Source organism: Ostrea edulis, chromosome 5 (genome assembly GCF_947568905.1).
Source record: "Ostrea edulis chromosome 5, xbOstEdul1.1, whole genome shotgun sequence".
NCBI lineage: Eukaryota > Metazoa > Mollusca > Bivalvia > Ostreida > Ostreidae > Ostrea > Ostrea edulis.
In genome coordinates this window covers 81,405,440-81,425,410 of record NC_079168.1, presented here as the reverse complement: position 1 = coordinate 81,425,410, position 19,971 = coordinate 81,405,440, and the positions used below count along the sequence as shown (strand labels likewise).

General features: G+C 36.2%; 1 protein-coding gene across 1 annotated transcript in view; it reads left to right on the top strand.

Annotated features, from left to right (window-relative positions):
- The window catches only part of LOC125649643 (uncharacterized), a 63,307-nt gene that overhangs the window by 17,560 nt on the left and 25,776 nt on the right, over positions 1–19,971 (top strand). The window contains exons 7-9 of the mRNA XM_056166443.1: positions 11,578–11,619; positions 16,200–16,274; positions 18,911–19,003. Coding sequence (XP_056022418.1) covers positions 11,578–11,619; positions 16,200–16,274; positions 18,911–19,003 — 210 coding nt within the window. The remainder of the gene's footprint in view (positions 1–11,577; positions 11,620–16,199; positions 16,275–18,910; positions 19,004–19,971) is intronic.

Sequence of the window (19,971 nt, the reverse complement as noted above, 5' to 3'; positions counted from 1 at the left end):
AAACTAAACAGTACATCACTCATACAAACAAACAAACAGTACATCACTCATACAAACAGTACATCACTCATACAAACAAACAAACAGTACATCACTCATACAAACAAACAGTACATCACTCATACAAACAAACAGTACATCACTCATACAAACTAAACAGTACATCACTCATACAAACAGTGCATCACTCATACAAACAAACAGTACATCACTCATACAAACTAAACAGTACATCACTCATACAAACAAACAGTACATCATTCATACAAACAAACAGTACATCACTCATACAAACAAACAGTACATCACTCATACAAACAAACAGTACATCACTCATACAAACAAACAGTACATCACTCATACAAACTAAGCAGTACATCACTCATACAAACAAACAGTACATCACTCATACAAACAAACAGTACATCACTCATACAAACAAACAGTACATCACTCATACAAACTAAGCAGTACATCACTCATACAAACTAAACAGTACATCATTCATACAAACAAACAGTACATCACTCATACAAACAGTACATCACTCATACAAACTAAACAGTACATCACTCATACAAACAAACAGTACATCATTCATACAAACTAAACAGTACATCACTCATACAAACAGTACATCACTCATACAAACAAACAAACAGTACATCACTCATACAAACTAAACAGTACATCACTCATACAAACTAAACAGTACATCACTCATACAAACTAAACAGTACATCACTCATACAAACAAACAGTACATCATTCATACAAACTAAACAGTACATCACTCATACAAACAGTACATCACTCATACAAACAGTACATCACTCATACAAACAAACAAACAGTACATCACTCATACAAACAGTACATCACTCATACAAACTAAACAGTACATCACTCAAACAAACAGTACATCACTCATACAAACAAACAGTACATCACTCATACAAACAAACAGTACATCACTCATACAAACAGTACATCACTCATACAAACTAAACAGTACATCACTCATACAAACTAAACAGTACATCACTCATACAATCAGTACATCACTCATACAAACAAACAGTACATCACTCATACAAACTAAACAGTACATCACTCATACAAACAGTACATCACTCATACAAACAAACAGTACATCACTCGTACAAACTAAACAGTACATCACTCATACAAACTAAACAGTACATCACTCATACAAACTAAGCAGTACATCACTCATACAAACTAAACAGTACATCACTCATACAAACTAAACAGTACATCACTCATACAAACTAAACAGTACATCACTCATACAAACAAACTAAACAGTACATCACTCATACAAACAGTACATCACTCATACAAACTAAACAGTACATCACTCATACAAACAGTACATCACTCATACAAACTAAACAGTACATCACTCAAACAAACAGTACATCACTCATACAAACAAACAGTACATCACTCATACAAACAGTACATCACTCATACAAACAAACAGTACATCACTCATACAAACAGTACATCACTCATACAAACTAAACAGTACATCACTCAAACAAACAGTACATCACTCATACAAACAAACAGTACATCACTCATACAAACAAACAGTACATCACTCATACAAACAAACAGTACATCACTCAAACAAACAGTACATCACTCATACAAACAGTACATCACTCATACAAACAAACAGTACATCACTCATACAAACAGTACATCACTCATACAAACTAAACAGTACATCACTCAAACAAACAGTACATCACTCATACAAACTAAACAGTACATCACTCATACAAACAGTACATCCCTCATACAAACAAACAGTACATCACTCATACAAACAGTACATCACTCATACAAACAGTACATCACTCATACAAACAAACAGTACATCACTCATACAAACAGTACATCACTCATACAAACTAAACAGTACATCACTCAAACAAACAAACAGTACATCACTCATACAAACAGTACATCACTCATACAAACTAAACAGTACATCACTCATACAAACAGTACATCACTCATACAAACAAACAGTACATCACTCATACAAACAAACAGTACATCACTCATACAAACAGTACATCACTCATACAAACAGTACATCACTCAAACAAACAAACAGTACATCACTCATACAAACAGTACATCACTCATACAAACTAAACAGTACATCACTCATACAAACTAAACAGTACATCACTCATACAAACTAAACAGTACATCACTCATACAAACAAACAGTACATCACTCATACAAACAAACAGTACATCACTCATACAAACTAAACAGTACATCACTCATACAAACTAAATAGTACATCACTCATACAAACTAAACAGTACATCACTCATACAAACAAACAGTACATCACTCATACAGTACATCACTCATACAAACAAACAGTACATCACTCATACAAACAGTACATCACTCATACAAACAAACAGTACATCACTCATACAAACAAACAAACAGTACATCACTCATACAAACTAGACAATCAGTACATCACTCATACAAACTAGACAAACAGTACATCACTCAATTAGAGTTATAAAGTTCTGATTAAGACTATTTCATAACTGATAAAAGCTACATGCATCAACTGTATGAAAACAAAGCATCAAACTGATTCGATTCTAGTAAGCATGGTGACTTGGTACCCATATTTTAGGTCACAGTTCAAGTTTAAATCCATTGGTCATGACCCAGATTGTTAGCTCACCTGAGCTGAAAGCTCAAGTGAGCTTTTCTGATCACCTGTTGTTCGTCATCTGTCTGTAAACTTTTTACATTTTCGACTTCTTCTCCAGAACCACTGGGTCAATTTCAACCAAACTTGGCGAAAAGTATTTTCGGGTGAAGGGCTTTCAACTTTGTTCAAATGAAGGGCCATGTCCCTTTCAAAGGGGAAATAATCGCAAAAATAGGGTGGGGTCATTTAAAAATCTCTTTAAGAACCACTGGGCCCGTGAGCTGAAATTTACATGAAATCTTCCTGACATAGTGCAGATTCAAGTTTTAAAATCATGGTCCCCGGGGGGGGGGGGGGGGGGGGGGGGGGGGTGCACAATAGGGGCTCATAGATATACATAAAAATATATATAGGAAAAATCTTCTCAAGAACCACTGTGCCAGAAAAATGAAATTTACATGAAAGCTTCCTGACATAGTGCAGATTCAATTTTGTTAAAATCATGCCCTGCCCCCACCCCCGAGGTTGGATGGGGCCACAATAGGAGATCAATGTTTTACATACAAATATATAGGAAAAATCTTTAAAAATCTTCTTCTCAAGAACCACAGAGCTAGAAAAGCTGAGATTTACATGAAAACTTCCTGACATAGTGCAGTTTCAAGTTTGTTAAAATCATGGCCCCCCAGGGGTTGGATGGGGCCACAATAGTGGAACAAAGTTTTACATACAAATATATAGGGAAAATCTTTAACAAATCTTCTTTAGAACCACTGAGCCAGAAAAGCTGATATTTACATGAAAGCTTCCTGACATAGTGCAGATTTAAGTTTGTTAAAATCATGCCTTCCCTGGGGGGGGAGGGGGGGGGGTAGGATGGGGCCACAGGGGGATCAAAGTTTTGCATACAAATACAGTGAAACTTCTCTAAACCGGCCAGCTGTCGGACCAACAAAAACGGCCGGTTTAGAGGGGTGGCCAGTATACCGAGAATTTAGCATTTAGAGACATTTCAGCTCAATTTTTATAAGATATTTCATTGACATACCACAAACCATATAATATGGTGTTCAAGGACTATTATTTCACTATTGGAAATAAAACAAAAATCATTTACTAACATGTTTATTTTCAATTTATAGCACTAAAACTAAACATGAATAAACATTTTTACATTGACATGCATAAATAATGGAAAACATTCCGTTTAAATAAAACTGCATTTGATATATGTATAGAAATCTGTAGACTAGCAGCATTTATGTAGAATTTCAGCTTATGTTTTAATAAACAAAACAAACACATAGCCATTTGATTGCTGCAATTAATACACAGAGTGGGTACAGAGTAGGTACTGCTCACTTTGATATGGGGATCTATGATCAATTATCGGTGGAGATCAAACTAGTCCGCTTGTACCTACAGGTAATTATTACAAGACATAGGCTTGCTGCAATCATCTAATTGTGTCGCCTGCGTTACGCAGTGGCGACATATAGGGATCACTATCCGTCTTCGTCTGGCGGCGGCGTCACAAAACATTTCTGTCACAGTTTTCTCAAGAACCACATGGGGCAACTCCCTGATATTTGGCACAGAGCATCAGTGTGGCCAACTGTATTGTGTAAGACATTTTCGAATCTGTCGCTTATCAACTTCCTGTTTGCCGGGACTTAGAATTTTTTACAGCAAAACAATTTCTGTCACAGTTTTCTCAAGAACCACATGGGGCAACTCCCTGATATTTGACACAGAGCATCAGTGTGGCCAACTGTATTGTGCAAGACATTTTCCAATCTGTCGCTTATCAACTTCCTGTTTAGTGACTAAAACCATTTCAATAATTTACTTTTTCAACATTATACGTGATATATTACATATAGAATGAACTAGCAGGCGACACATGTCTTCCGGGGAAGACTTAATACTGCGTTTTAACTAAAAATTTATAACAGGATACATAAAGAAAACACAGAGGCCTATTATTGGAATTCCTCTTACCTATAAAAACTCTGTTTACGTCCATTTCTTATATCGTTAACAAATTTGTTTTGACGTTTTTAAAAAGTACAGTAGTAAATATATAATTTTAATTTTGATGTTTCTTAGGAATTTTAAGACTATGGAAACCCCCCAAAAATCATTTATCTATTGAAAATTATCATTAACAGTCATGGGTTTGTTGTTTATTAACTACCGCTTATATCCATGGTGCAGCAATAGGGCGTATTGATTGTATTCATTCAATATGTGCATATCTGTTTATAACATTTCATACAGAAATTTGAAAGGGTCACTTGGATTAGCCAAGCACCAATTAACACCCAGGACAGCACAGGTAAACTATAGAACTTATAGAGGCCACTTGTGTTTTTCACACCTCCAGTCAATAATTTCACACCTGGCCAGTAGGTCAGTCATTATACCCCCACCCCCCCCCCCCCCCCCCCCGCAACAAGTTGTGGGGGGGGTATACTGGAATCGGGTTGTCCGTCTGTCTGTCCGTCCGTCCGTCCGTCCGTCTGTAGACGCAATGGTTTCCGGACTCTAAAGCATTATCCTTTCCACCTACCGTCACCATATCATACATATGGACTACCCATGGGATGAAGATGTTCCCTATCGATTTTGGGGTCAAAGGTCAAGCGCACTGGACATCGAAGTAGCAATATGGTTTCCGGGCTCTAAAGCGTTATCCTTTCCACCTACCGTCACCATATCATACATATGGACTACCCATGGGATGAAGATGTTCCCTATTGATTTTGGGGTCAAAAGGTCAAAGGTCAAGCGCACTGGACATCGAAGTAGCAATATGGTTTCCGGGCTCTAAAGCGTTATCCTTTCCACCTACAGTCACCATATCATACATATGGACTACCCATGGGATGAAGATGTTCCCTATTAATTTTGGGGTCAAAAGGTCAAAGGTCAAGTGCACTGGACATCGAAGTAGCAATATGGTTTCCGGGCTCTAAAGCGTTATCCTTTCCACCTACAGTCACCATATCATACATATGGACTACCCATGGGATGAAGATGTTCCCTATTGATTTGGGGGTCAAAAGGTCAAAGGTCACGCGCACTGGACATCGAAGTAGCAATATGGTTCGGTTTGTCATGCCATTTGTTTTTTACACTCAGAAAAGAGGTAGTTTATACCTATTACCAACACCCTTTGGGAGATTGGGATAAGCGGGGGGTATTCTTAGTGAGCATTGCTCACAGTACCTCTTGTTTTTCACACCTGGCCAGTCTTAATCACCCCTCTGGCCAAATTTTTCTAGTCTTCAAATAGTGGCCAGTATTATAAGGGTAAATTACATATGTTTGTTAACAATTGTACTTTAAAAAGTGGCTGGTTTTCAGGGGTGGCCGGTTTTGTGAGACTTTCTTTGTAAGGAAATGTTAAGGTTTCTGCCGGGACTTTTAAAATCGGCCGATATTCAGGGAGAACCGGTTTTCTGAGGGGCCAGTTTGGAGAAGTTTCACTGTATATAGGGAAAATCTTCTTCTCAAGGACCACTGAGCCAGAAAAGCTGATATTTACATGAAAGCTTTCTGACATAATGTAGATTCATGTTTGTTCAAATCATGGCCCCCGGGGGTAGGATGGGGCCACAAGGGGGAATGAAAGTTTTGCATACAAATATAGGAAAAATCTTCTTCTCAAGAACCATTGGGCCAAAGAAGTTGACATTTACAGGAAAGCTTTCTGACATTGTGTAGATTCAAGTTTGCAAAAATCATGGCCTCCAGGGGTAGGTTGGGGCCATAATAGGGACTAAGGTTTTACATGCAAATATATATGGAAAGTCTTCAGATATGCGCCAAGGTGACTGAGGTGAGCGATGTGGCCCATGGGCCTCTTGTAGTTGTATCTGCTCAGTTTGAGACAGAAAATCTGCTTCTCTTCCAACTCTTAAATAGACTGATTAATTGATTGTATTTTGCTTAACGTCTCGCACGAGAATTTTTCACTCATATGAAGACGTCACCAAGACCGGTGAAGGGCTTCAAATTTAGGCCTATGCTCAGCGCTTACGGCCATTGAGCAGTGAGGGTTCTTTAGTGTGCCACACCTACTGTGACACGGGACATTCATTTTTAAGGTCATCTCCGAGGACCTGTGACATTCACACCTGATGCCGAGCGTTTGGCGATGGAACTGTCACTACCTGTTTTAACGACTTAGGTTTGTCACGGCCACCGCGAATAGATATTGTCACACTGTAAGTAAGGGTTAGCATCCGAGTAATATCCACATTATCAAATAGATGGGTGGTCCTTCTTTCAGGAGTGCACAGAAGATGACCGATTTGTCACATATTTCAAAAGCTTCACATTTACATTATTGAACCAAACATTCAATACAATGGTATGTAGATTGCCATATACCATCGTCGGACGATGCATGTGTATATAAAAGATACGCTTTACCCGTAAAACAGCAAAACTAACTTAACGAAAACTGATTATCCCTGTCGATATCAATCGCATATTGGTGGCTTCATAAATTATTTTTCAGGAATTTAATTCTATACATGTATTTGTACAAATGTTTTAAGAAAACATGTATAACACAAATATTATATTAGGAAAAGGATTAAAGACTTGCATTAGCAAACTCTTTATAAAATGAGAGAGAGTGTGTGTGTGTGTGTGTGTGAACTATTTAACATTACTGACTGAAAAAATGGTTACAGGTATGTGTTTATCTGTTACATAACACTTCCTGTCTGCTTTAACGCCCCAGACATCGATCAGCGCACACTTTACCAGTGAAACAGCAAAAGTATAACTTCACAAAAACTGATTATCCCTGTCTTGTTTCTATTGTGTAATTCTAATGTTAGTACTGCCCATGTGATAACAAGGTGCGAGGAGCTCGTATTATCACATATGCAATAACAAGACCCTGTTGATGATAACCAGATACAATTCCTGAACAACAAAAGAAAACCGCTATAAATATGTGACAACAAATGGTCACTCCCTATATGGGTCAGTTCAATCCTGCCTGTTCATTGTTTTTCTATATTGAACTCCTTTTGGTGGCCACCAGTGTAACACAGCCAGTGCTTTAGATCCCACACACCTGTTTTCAGTGGTCAGTTTGTTTTGTCATGTGACTGCTGTCAGACTTAGGTATGTTTGTTACACACAAGATGTGATCTCACTCTGGACAAAGCCATATAGAAACAGGTGATCAGATTATGTCATACTTAACTGCATGTGTTTTGCTGAATTCTGCTTAGATTGAATGGAATAATTCATTGTCAGATTGAAAACATCTAACTTGTTTTAAAATTGTTGTGTGCATGTGAAAGTCTGTTTGAGAATTGTATATGATATCAATACCTTTGGTTACAAACTGCCTGAAGATATGAAATGACCATGCTCTTTAATGAGTGCTAACCATGACCTGTTTACATTTGAATGAAGATCAAGATTTATGACATAATGTCGATTAAAAATCAAACATTAGAAATAAAATGATATGGAATGCAAGAAGATCAGACCTCTTTTTTGAAAACAAGGCAAAAGCTACATGTATTAAGCTCATTAAATGAGGTTTGTTAACACAAAATATCAGAAATTTAAAATGTGGTAAAATGCAAATTTATAACTTATTGAAATGTAAACATGAAGTTTTAGAGAGTAATGTTGACTATGAAAGGAAAAGACGGCATCGGATGACGTTAAGGAAAAGGAAGAAATAATGAAATCTGCTGGAAATGGTTCCAGGATCATGTGAAGCCTGAATCTGTGTTTGTAACTGGAAATTTGCATCACAACTCTACTTTTACTCATTTAAGGCATCTAATGGGGGTGGGGAAGGGGGGGTGTGAAATCTCAGACATTTTGTTTGGTTTAATGAATTTGGAAGAGGATAGTGGGAACATAGAAAATGTTCATGATTGGAGTTAACTCGGGTGATCTATTGCAATTTGTTATCATACGTCATGCGTTAACAATTACACATTTTTAACTCCTTGATAACTACCAGTCCAATTCTTTTCAAATCTGGTATGAAGCATCTTTTGGACAAGGGGGACATAAATTGTAAATTTCAGGACTCCTGCACCCCTTGGGCATTAGGAGCAGGACAAAAACTACCAAATATTGACCAATTTTCAAAAATCTTCTTCTCTACAACCACAAGTGCAAGAAAAACTAAATGCATAGTGATGTAGAACAGGAAGGCCTCTACCCAAATTATAAATTCATGATTCCCGGGGTAGGGGTTCTGACCCCAGGGTGGGGCAAAACTGGGTAAATAGTGTTTATGTGTAAAACACTTAAATTACTTCATATTTAGTGCTATTGATACTAGTAAATTGAAACTAAATGGATATTTAGAAAGAGCAGGTAGTCCTTTACCAAAATTGTAAATTTGATGATCCCAGGGGTAGGGGTTTTGGTAATCAGGGTGGGGCCAAAATGGTCAGTTATTAAATGTGTGAACAAAAGAACATTTTTAACTTCTTGATAACTATCATTCCAATACATTAGTTTTGTAGATACGTCCGAGTTATTATACCCCCTGCAACAAAGTTGGGGGATGGGGGTTATACTGGAATCGGGTTGTCCATCTGAAGACACAATGGTTTCCGGGCTCAAAAGCGTTACCCTAATTCCACCTACAGTCACCATATCATACATATGGACTACCCATGGGATGAAGATGTTCCCTATCGATTTTGGGGTCAAAAGGTCAAAGATCAAGCGCACTGGACATCGAAGTAGCAATATGGTTTCCGGGCTCTAAAGCATTATCCTTTCCACCTACAGTCACCATATCATACATATGGACTACACTGGAACGAAGATGTTCCCTTTGGATTTTGGGGTCAAAAGGTCAAAGCCCAAGCGCTCTCCTAGAGAAGAGACTACCCAAGGTTTTGTCATGCCTTTTCTTTTTTACACTCAGGAATACCTATTAACGATTGGGGTAAGCAAGGGGGTATTCTTAGTGAGCATTTCTCACAGTACCTCTTGTTTCCCTTTGGAGAACTCTTGTCCATAGTAAGGTGCGAAACAATTGGTTTACAAGAGGGAGTGGGACAAATATTCATCACTGCCTAAGTGAATGTACTCAGTAAGTTTCTCATTCGCTGTTTAATCACCCGAATTCGACAGATACACAATCTAAATAAGTGATAAGTATTTAGGGATTAATTAGATACATGGAATTCTTATGTCACGTTATTTCATTTGGTCGTAAGTACTATATCTTGGATATTACTTGTAAGTATGACATTGTTTTTGTTTCCACTTTAGTAAAAATTTCTTTCGACAGTATTTTGTATTTTCCACATTTACATTTTTAAAGAGAACCCGCTTTTGATACATTTTATCGTCTTCCTCACAGACTGCAGGTCCACTCTGTCCCACTTTGAAACATTTGGGGAAATAAATTGTAAATTTCAGGACTTCTACACCCCATGGGCTTTAGGGGCAGGGCAAAAACTGCCAAGAATTGACCAATTTTCAAAAATCTTCTCTACACCTGCATATCTTTAAGAAAAACTAAATGCATAGAGACGTAGAGCAGGAAGGCCTCTACCAAAATTGTAACTTTTCAGGATCCCCAGGTAGGTTCTGACCCCAGGGTGGGGCCAAACTTAGTATATATGGTGTACATGTGCAAAACAAATGATATCTGCTTTAATGCTATTGGTACTAAATTGAAACTAAATAGATATTTAGAAGGAGTAGGTAGTCCTTTACCAAAATTGTAAATTTCATGATCCTAGGGGGTAAGGGTTTGGATTCAGGGTGGTGTCAAAATTATTATAATGATTATTGTCTTAATGATTTGAAGAACTTTAAGTTTGCTGATATAGTATAAATTTTAAGTGCATATTTAGGAATAACAGAGCAGGATGTTCAAAAATGGTGACTCTAGGATGGGTCCAGATTAGTCATATCATTTTAAGTTAATATATATATTATATAAAGTCTTTCATCAGTATATGCACTTTTGAAGGCATTGAAGTTTTAAGAACACATCATGTTTGATATTGTTGCTGGATATTAGAATTTATCATAGATACTTTCAAAGAAGAGGGGCATATTGGTTTGCACCTGTCGATCGGTAGACCACGTCTGCTCAATATCTTAAGAACCAATCACTTGATCGTAATGATATTTCATATGTGGGTTGGTTATGAGTAGAAGAGGACCCCTAATGTTTTTCGGGTCAAGGGTCAATTTACTCTGGACATAGGAAGATACTGTCTGTTCAATATCTTGAGAACCCTTTGCTTTACAGGCATCAAACTTGGTACACTGGTATATCTTTAGAAGAAGTTGACCCCTATTGATTTTGAGGTCACATGGTCAAGGGTCAAACTGGAATATACTGTCCATTGAATATCTCGAGAAACCTTTGCTTGACAGACACCAAACTTGGTACACTGGTACATCTTCAGGAGAAGATGACCCCTATTGATTTGGAGGTCACATGAACAAGGGTCAAACTGGACATAGCAATATACTGTCTGCTCAATATCTTGAGAACCCTTTGCTTGACAGACATCAAAATTGGTACACTGGTACAGCATAAGGAGTAGATGACCCCTATTTTAGGTCACTTGGTCAATGCAGTCTTGACATAGGAAGATATTGTCTGCTCAATATTTTGAATTTATGATACTACTATCAATTAAATGATGAGTATAACCCTTTTCAATTTTGCACCACGGGGGACTTATGTGTTTACAAACATCTCTTGTTTTTTAGAGAAACGGATCGGTTTTTTTCATGTGAAAACAATATATTTAAAGCAGTTGGTTGTCTTTTGGAACTGATGGATTTCAGTAATCTTGTCCCTTCTTTTTAATAGAAATACCGGCCTCCACAGGACTTTGGACTGACAGAGGAAGATGTGAGTACCTTCACTATGTTGTCCCCTATAGGGTGCTTATTATAGTGAATCACTCAAGTTATATCTGTAAACTTTCTATACCTTCAACTTTTGTAAAGTCTCTTGATTTAAAGTGTCCTTTGGTAAAGGAGATTTGTCCAAGTTAGGACCGTGTTCCCTTTTCTAAGGGAGATAATACAGGACAAATGAAGAGGAATAAATCTTATGTTAAACCACATGACTAAGGGACTGATTCACGATTTCCCCCAAAATTTTCTTTTTCACTTTTAATGATCAAAATCTACTGTCTAATGTGTTTTAAAAGAGTTAAGAATTAATTAAAAATTAAGGTTATACATTATCATAGAAGTCCATTTTAGAGAGTTTATTATTTGTCTTGTAAATAAAGATTGCGGAATGTTATTGTTTACAAAATTTTCAAAAGAAATGGATATCGATCTAGGTTTATTATATCTTTAATATTTCAAGCATTTTGGGGGTAAATGTGTCATCTAGAAGTTAAAATTTGTGACTATGCCAAATTAAGATGCTTTATATTACAAAATCAATATTTCACTTGTTTGTATACATAAAAAGACTTGATCGAGTCTTTGTTTACATAACACAGATTTAAGGCTAAAATATTGCTTTTATTCTTGCATTCAGAAGGTCAAAATTTTGGCTGTCAACATTAAATGAGTTATATTTTTAAGGTATTCAATGTATAATGACCATATTTCATATCTAATAAATGGATGGTGGAATTTTTTGTAATCATGGTATCATTTTGAAGGGTTCATCAAATAGAAATAATCCACCATAGGAATTTTCAAAATTTTGTTTACTGCTTGATTTATTTCACCTAGAATTTAACATTGAAGTATATGGGAAAAACATGTTTTATTACAATATTTTGAAAAGAAATGATATTTTCACAAAAATCTCTTGGTAGAAAGTTACACACATTTTCTCTTAATGAAAATATGAAGTAAAATTAATCATTGACAACAAACATTTTTAGAAAATTAGTTTTTTCTTATATTAAACAAAGGGCAGGCAACTCTTGCAAAAAGTCTTAAGTGCAAAAAGGTCAGCTTCCAATCATTTACCAGTCATGTGAATTTCATCTGCTTCACTTTCATCATTATTTAACATTAAACATTTATGTTGATCTAAATCCTTCAAAATTGTTCATTATCCTTTCATTATACATGGAATACCTTAATGTTTACCATAAAAAAGGGGAAATATTTTCATAAAAAATCGTGAACCAGTCCCTTTAAGAAACTCGGATACAATTTCATTGTGTAGTGCAAATATAGTTTGTCATGATCATAGCCTATAGAATGCTGGGATGGAGGCATAGTTTGTTATGATCATAGCCTATAGAATACTGGGATGGAGACATAGTTTGTTATGATCATAGCCTATAGAATGCTGGGATGGAGGCATAGTTTGCATACATGCCAACTTTTAAAAATCCCCATGGGGGATTTTGCGTGCGACAACCTTTTTTCAAAGCTCAAAATTCACGACATTAAAGCATGAAAATAAATATTTGTCTTTTCAAATAAAATATCAATAAAATCATTGTAAATGTATCATATATTAACACAACATCAAGTGTGTTTGACCATTAACTATATAAAAATAAAACTTTGAAAGATATGCATAAATATTTTATTAAAATCATCTATTCAGCAAAAAAAATCCTCTCCAACAACAAGTCGCATACATATTATCTAATAATACTTTAGGTTGCATCCTTTTACACCATACAATAAACATTGGCTGGTCTATATATCAAAATTTGAATTAAAGCACATGCATTTAGGTATGACTACAAAGGCAATCTTGCTTGTCTGTAAACATGGGCTTGCAGAGTCTGGTGGGATAATCTGCATTGCAACCAGAAAAGGAGTGATCTGCCTTGCTATGAAGTTTGCGAACAAAACCTTTGCACCCATGACATCTGAAATAATTACCAGGAAAAAAACACATCAAAATATACGATTTTACTTGTAAATTAAGGCTACTTGCTAAATATAAAATTCAGTACAGACTTGTGCGAATTACACATCACAAAATATATTTAATGAATACTACACTATATAAATTACAGTCAAACCTGTATTAAGAGACCTTCCAACGGAGAATGGAAAAAAGGTCACATATGACAGGTGGTCTCTTAATACAGGTTGCCTATTTTCCGCAGTTAATGGATAAAATATCGTAAATAATTTGTACAATGGAGAAAATGACTACATGCATTTGGAATTTATCATTAAGAATATCAAGTATGGTTTTAATAGTTGTAAAAGAAAATTAATAATACACTGTAGTTAAAAATCTAGAATATGATGTGCTGTATCATAATTTTTATTCATCAAAAATTACATTTAATCTATTTAAGAATGATAAACTTTGCATGCATTTCATATTACACATTTACATGAGATTTAAAAATTATTTATGAACTGCATGTAAATTTTCTAAAACTTATAAACACTTTGTTGTAAAGGGTATTTATGTATAGCCTACTTGTACAGTGTAACTAAAAAATGCAATGCTTGTGGTAAGAAAGCAAATGGTGAAGTGTTGCGTCTCCTTTTGTACAATACATGCTGGAAAAATGTTATTCAATTTGAGAAACATTAAATAAATCACAATATCCATTGTACATACACAGCAAATCTTTTAAGCTTAGAACTAATGCAAGCAATTTTATTGAACTCGGACGTGTCAAATACTCGGGACATGTCGAAGTGAGCCGCTAGTTCCGGTCATTATTCTGGAAACCTCAAATATCTCATACAGGAAAAACTGCCAATACTCCGTTTAAAATTTCAGTCCTAAGCACAATATTTACCTTATTTATATCACAATGGGGCAAATTTTTACTCTGTTGAACATAATGGTATAACAAGTGGTAGATTTTCATTTCCGATCTAGCCTACCCGGCGCTTCTTAAAGTTTGTCGAAAATCACACCTTCAAATACACCGGCCTTGATTTCCTGATCCTTGATTTTGTTAAATAAACATCAACTCGGGTTTTATTAATTAACCACACACGACACTGCATGTTGACAGCTTAGGTATAATAATTTATTCAGAGGGCTGACTAAACAAGATCATCGCCAAACTGTGCGTACCAAAACGAAAGTGTTAGGGGCGATAATTCCCAGAATAGTCGTGCGTTTGAAAACGAAAGTGTTAGGGGCGATAATTCCAGAAGAGTCGACTCAACCGAAATCGAAAGTAGTAATCACGTTGTAATAGAAAAATGTACAGTCGTTAAATAGAGGTAAAATTTCGTGAAAATACACGAAAAGGTTGTAAAAATCATGGTCGTTGGTCACGTCAGACAGGTGGTCGTTTAATACAGGTACAATATATAGAGTAACGTCTTGGGGGGGAACTTTTTATGGTCACATACGACAGTGAGTCACTTAATACAGTGGGTCGCTATGGCAGTTTTGACTGTATATAATACATCGCTATAGACAGATATATTTGGATAACCTATATTGTTATAGTTGGAAAAAATATATATTTGACGTACCTTATTGCAAATTTTGAATGCTGTCAGCGAGAGGCAAAAATCGGGAATATCCGATTGTTTGGTGGTGACACTATCATCGTTGTCATTCACGTTTGTGTAAAGGATATGTCAATTTGAAATCCGTCTTCCCGATTAATTACTATCAAAACATGCTTCGTACTGTCCAATAAACACCCCGACACAGGCAGACCAACCCGACACTATACGACACAGGTAAACAGCAATGGCTGACTATTGTCCCGATTTCTGATTGGCCAGTTCAGAAATGACGCGGGATTTCAAATTCCGGTTGGAAATGGGGGTTTGTTGTCGTAAAATGGGAGATATTTTTAGAAAATCGGGATTTCGGGGTATTTTTGCAATCCCTATCGGGATTTGTCTTTTCAGTTGCTTCAAATCGGGAGAATCCCGCACAAATCGGGAAAGTTGGCATGTATGAGTTTGTTATGATCATAGCCTATAGAATGCTGGGATGGAGGCATAGTTTGTTATGATCATAGCCTATAGAATGCTGGGATGGAGGCATAGTTTGTTATGATCATAGCCTATAGATTGCTGGGATGGAGGCATAGTTTGATATTGGAATATGTTTAAAATAAATTGCATTTTGAAATGCAAATTAGGGCTGTAGTTTACAAATTGTAATTTGGAAGCATTATGAGGTAGTGTACTGTTGTCCAATCACAACTCTCAATTTCCTAGTAAGAGGTCCAAAGTTTATTACTACTGTTGATTCTTTGTTCTAGAATAGCAATACCATTCAGGTAAGCCTTATGAACCCTGAGCCCCTTGTATCTAAGAACAAAGAAGGTTGATATTTTAGACAGTGAAGGAGGTTTATAGTAAGATCAAACAAGGCACATTACAGCCAATAACAGCCCATGTTCTTTAATGATTGTGAACATTACAAATACACAGTACAATGATATATTATTATGACAAATATTCACTTAAAAGTGTTAATTTCTGTGCGGGAAAAGTATATTTATTGTTAACATAAATCTAGTTAACACATTCTTATTTTGATTCTTGTTCAAGCTGAAAAATTTCCATTCCTATGATGAGTGGTTGAAAGCTAGAGACCCTTCAAAGAGACACAACCTTAGAGTCAGGGTAGGTCAACAGAGTCAAATTACGTCAAGGTTAAAGTTGGGTAGGTGAAATCAAAGTCACAACCAGAATGAATGTAGGTCAAGGTTACAACCAGGTAGATCAAACCATGGTCACAATTGCAGAGGTGAAGCTAAGGTCAGAACTAGACAAGGTAAGTTTAGGTCACAACTACAAATTCAGGATCAAATCAAGGTCACAACCTCAAAGTTAGGGCATGTCACAAGCCAAGACACCAGTAATTTTTTAGGTCACCTGAGTTTACTCAGGTGACCTATTGCAATTGGGTGTCGTCCATCATCAATCGTTGTGGGTTAACAATTGAACATTTTTAACTTCTTGATAACTACCAGTCCAATTCTTTTCAAATTTGGTATAAAGCATCTTTGGGACAAGGGGGACATAACTTGTAAATTTCAGGATTCCTAGGGGCAGGGCAAAATCTGCCCAAAATTGACCAATTTTCAAAAATCTTCTCAAGAACCACACATGTGTAAGAAAAACTAAATGCATAGTGATGTAGAGCAGGAAGGCCTCTACCAAAATAGTAAATTTCATGATCACCGAGGTAGGGGTTCTGACCCCAGGGCGGGGCCAAACTCGGTATATATTGTTTATGTGTAAAACACTTAAATAACATCTATTTTAGTGCTATTGATACTAAATTGAAACTAAATGGATATTTAGAAAGAGTAGGTAGCCCTTTACCAAAATTGTAAATTTGATGATCCCAGGAATAGGGGTTTTGGTATCAGGGTGGGGCCAAAATGGTCAGTTATTAAATGTGTGAACAATAGACATTTTTAACTTCTTGATGACAGTGATTTTTTTTGGACCAAAATGCCACCGATATTCGGCTGTTTCCCCTCACAAAAATTAGCTATTTTTTCCCAATTATATCAACATGTTTTTCCCAATTTCAAATCTAGGGAAATTAGGCCATTTAAAAAAAGGATTACCGTATATTGCTGTCAAAGAGTAAAAACATTTTTTTTCTTCAGTTTTATTCTCCAGACCACTGCGCATGCAAAAGGTTTTGTAAAGAATATATAAAACAATAGAGGCATCCATATAAGCAGATATACAGCGAAGTATATAGTTTGCAGATACACATCAAGCCATATTGTTGACACTTTCAGTTTGACCGCCATATTACATGTAGGGTCAGGCTAATAACAGGAAGTGGCCAACAGTATAGGGTTGTACTAAAATCTAAAAAATACAAACAGGAGAAACATTCTGGAAACTTGATTATTAATATAATATTTACAAAATTATGGGTACAAATGCTGGTGAATTAATAATTTATTATTTTCTTTATGAAATTAGACAATAAGTATTTCTTAGAAAAAGTAAATAATATTTATACACGGTGTGACTTCCAATACGTATTTAATGTTAAATAATGATTTATTTTATGATTTTAAGTCAGATCCGAAATAAACCTCAACCTAAAAAATTGTTACTTGATTATCTTATGCATCTTTACCATTTTAATTTACTATGAATGATTTTTCCCAATTTGAGGATTTGTTGCTAATTTTTCCCAATTCAAAAGGAGGGGTGGTAGTTTGAAATACAAAAAAAGTCACTGGATAACTATCATTCCAATTCTTTTTAAATTTGGTATGAAGCATCTGTGGGACAAGGGGGACATAAATTGTAAATTTCAGGATTCCTGGAGCCTTAGGGGCGGGGCAAAAACTGCCCAAAATTGACCAATTTTCAAAAATCTTCTCTGTTACCGCACATGTTTAAGAAAAACTAAATGCATAGTGATGTAGAGCAGGAAGGCCTCTATCAAAATTGTAAATTTCATGATCCCCAGGGTAGTGGTTTTGACCCCAGGGCGGGGCCAAACTTACTATATAGTGTTTATGTGTAATACACTTAAATAACATTTTCTTTAGTGTTATTGATACTAAATTGAAACTAAATGGATATTTAGAAAGAGCAGGTAGTCCTTTATCAAAATTGTAAATTTGATGATCCCCGGGGTAGGGATTCTGACCCCAGGGTGGGGCCAAACTTAGTATGCAGTATTTATCTGTAAGTTTGCTGATACTGTATAAAATCTAAATGCATACTTAGGAATAGCAGAAAAGGATGTACAAAAAATGGTAAATTTACAACCCATGGTTTTGACTTTAGGATGGGTCCAAATTAGTCATATCTTTTCATGTTAATTCACCTATTATACCATTTAAAACCTTTCATCAGTGTATGCTTTTTTGAGGACATTGAAGTTTTAAGAACACATCTTGTTTTATACTAATGCTGAACATTAGAATTTAGCTTAGATATTCAGAACAGGAATTTTTTTTCTAGATTTCATAGCCCTTGGGAGTAGTGTTACTTTTTCACTAGTACTCAGGTGATCAATGAGGCCTGTGGGCCTCTTGTTTCAGAGTTAGGTAATATTTCATTCAATTTAGGAGAAAGATTACTGGTTGGTGTGTCATTACATTAACTTTGATTTATTATGCAGTCAAAAATAAAATGAAACATTTCAAATTCTAAAACTTAGAGTAATTATACTTATGTAGTGCAGAATAGAATTTAATTATTTTACTCTATGGTTTAAATGTAATGTGGCCAAATCAAAACAAGTTGGCACAGCATTTGTTTTATTTACACAGAAAGGGAAAAAAAAGACAAAGCGTAAAATCCCTGAAAAACCTAAGCCCCCAAGTAAAAGGCAGCTATTAGCAGAACAAAGGAAAAGAGAACAGGTAAGGAAGACACAGAACAGGTAAAGAAGACACAGAGCAGATAAAGAAGACACAGAACAGGTAAGGAAGACACAGGACAGGTAAAGAAGACACAGAACAGGTAAAGAAGACACAGAACAGGTAAGGAAGACACAGGACAGGTAAGGAAGACATATAGCAGGTAAGGAAGACACAGAACAGGTAAGGAAGACACAGAACAGATAAAGAAAACACAGAACAGATAAAGAAGACACAGAACAGGTAAGGAAGACACAGGACAGGTAAGGAAGACACAGAACAGGTAAGGAAGACTCAGAACAGGTAAAGAAGATACAGGACAGGTAAGGAAGACACAGAACAGGTAAGGAAGACACAGAACAGGTAAAGAAGACATAGAACAGGTAAAGAAGACACAGAACAGGTAAGGAAGACACAGAACAGGTAAAGAAGACATATAGTCGGTAAGGAAGACACAGAACAGGTAAGGAAGACACAGAACAGGTAAGGAAGACACAGAACAGGTAAGAAAGACAGAGAACAGGTAAGGAAGACACAGAACAGGTAAGGAAGACACAGAACAGGTAAAGAAGACATAGAACAGGTAAGGAAGACACAGAGCAGGTAAAGAAGACACAGAACAGATAAAGAAGACACAGGACAGGTAAGGAAGACACAGAACAGGTAAGGAAGACACAGGACAGGTAAGGAAGACATATAGCAGGTAAGGAAGACACAGAACAGGTAAAGGTAAGGAAGACACAGAACAGGTAAGGAAGACACAGAGCAGGTAAGGAAGACACAGAGCAGGTAAGGAAGACACAGGACAGGTAACGAAGACACAGGACAGGTAACGAAGACACAGAACAGGTAAGGAAGACACAGAGTAGATAAAGAAGACACAGGACAGGTAAGGAAGACACAGGACAGGTAAAGAAGACACAATATGTAAGGAAGACACAGAAGAAGTAGGTGCTCCCCTCGAAACTGCT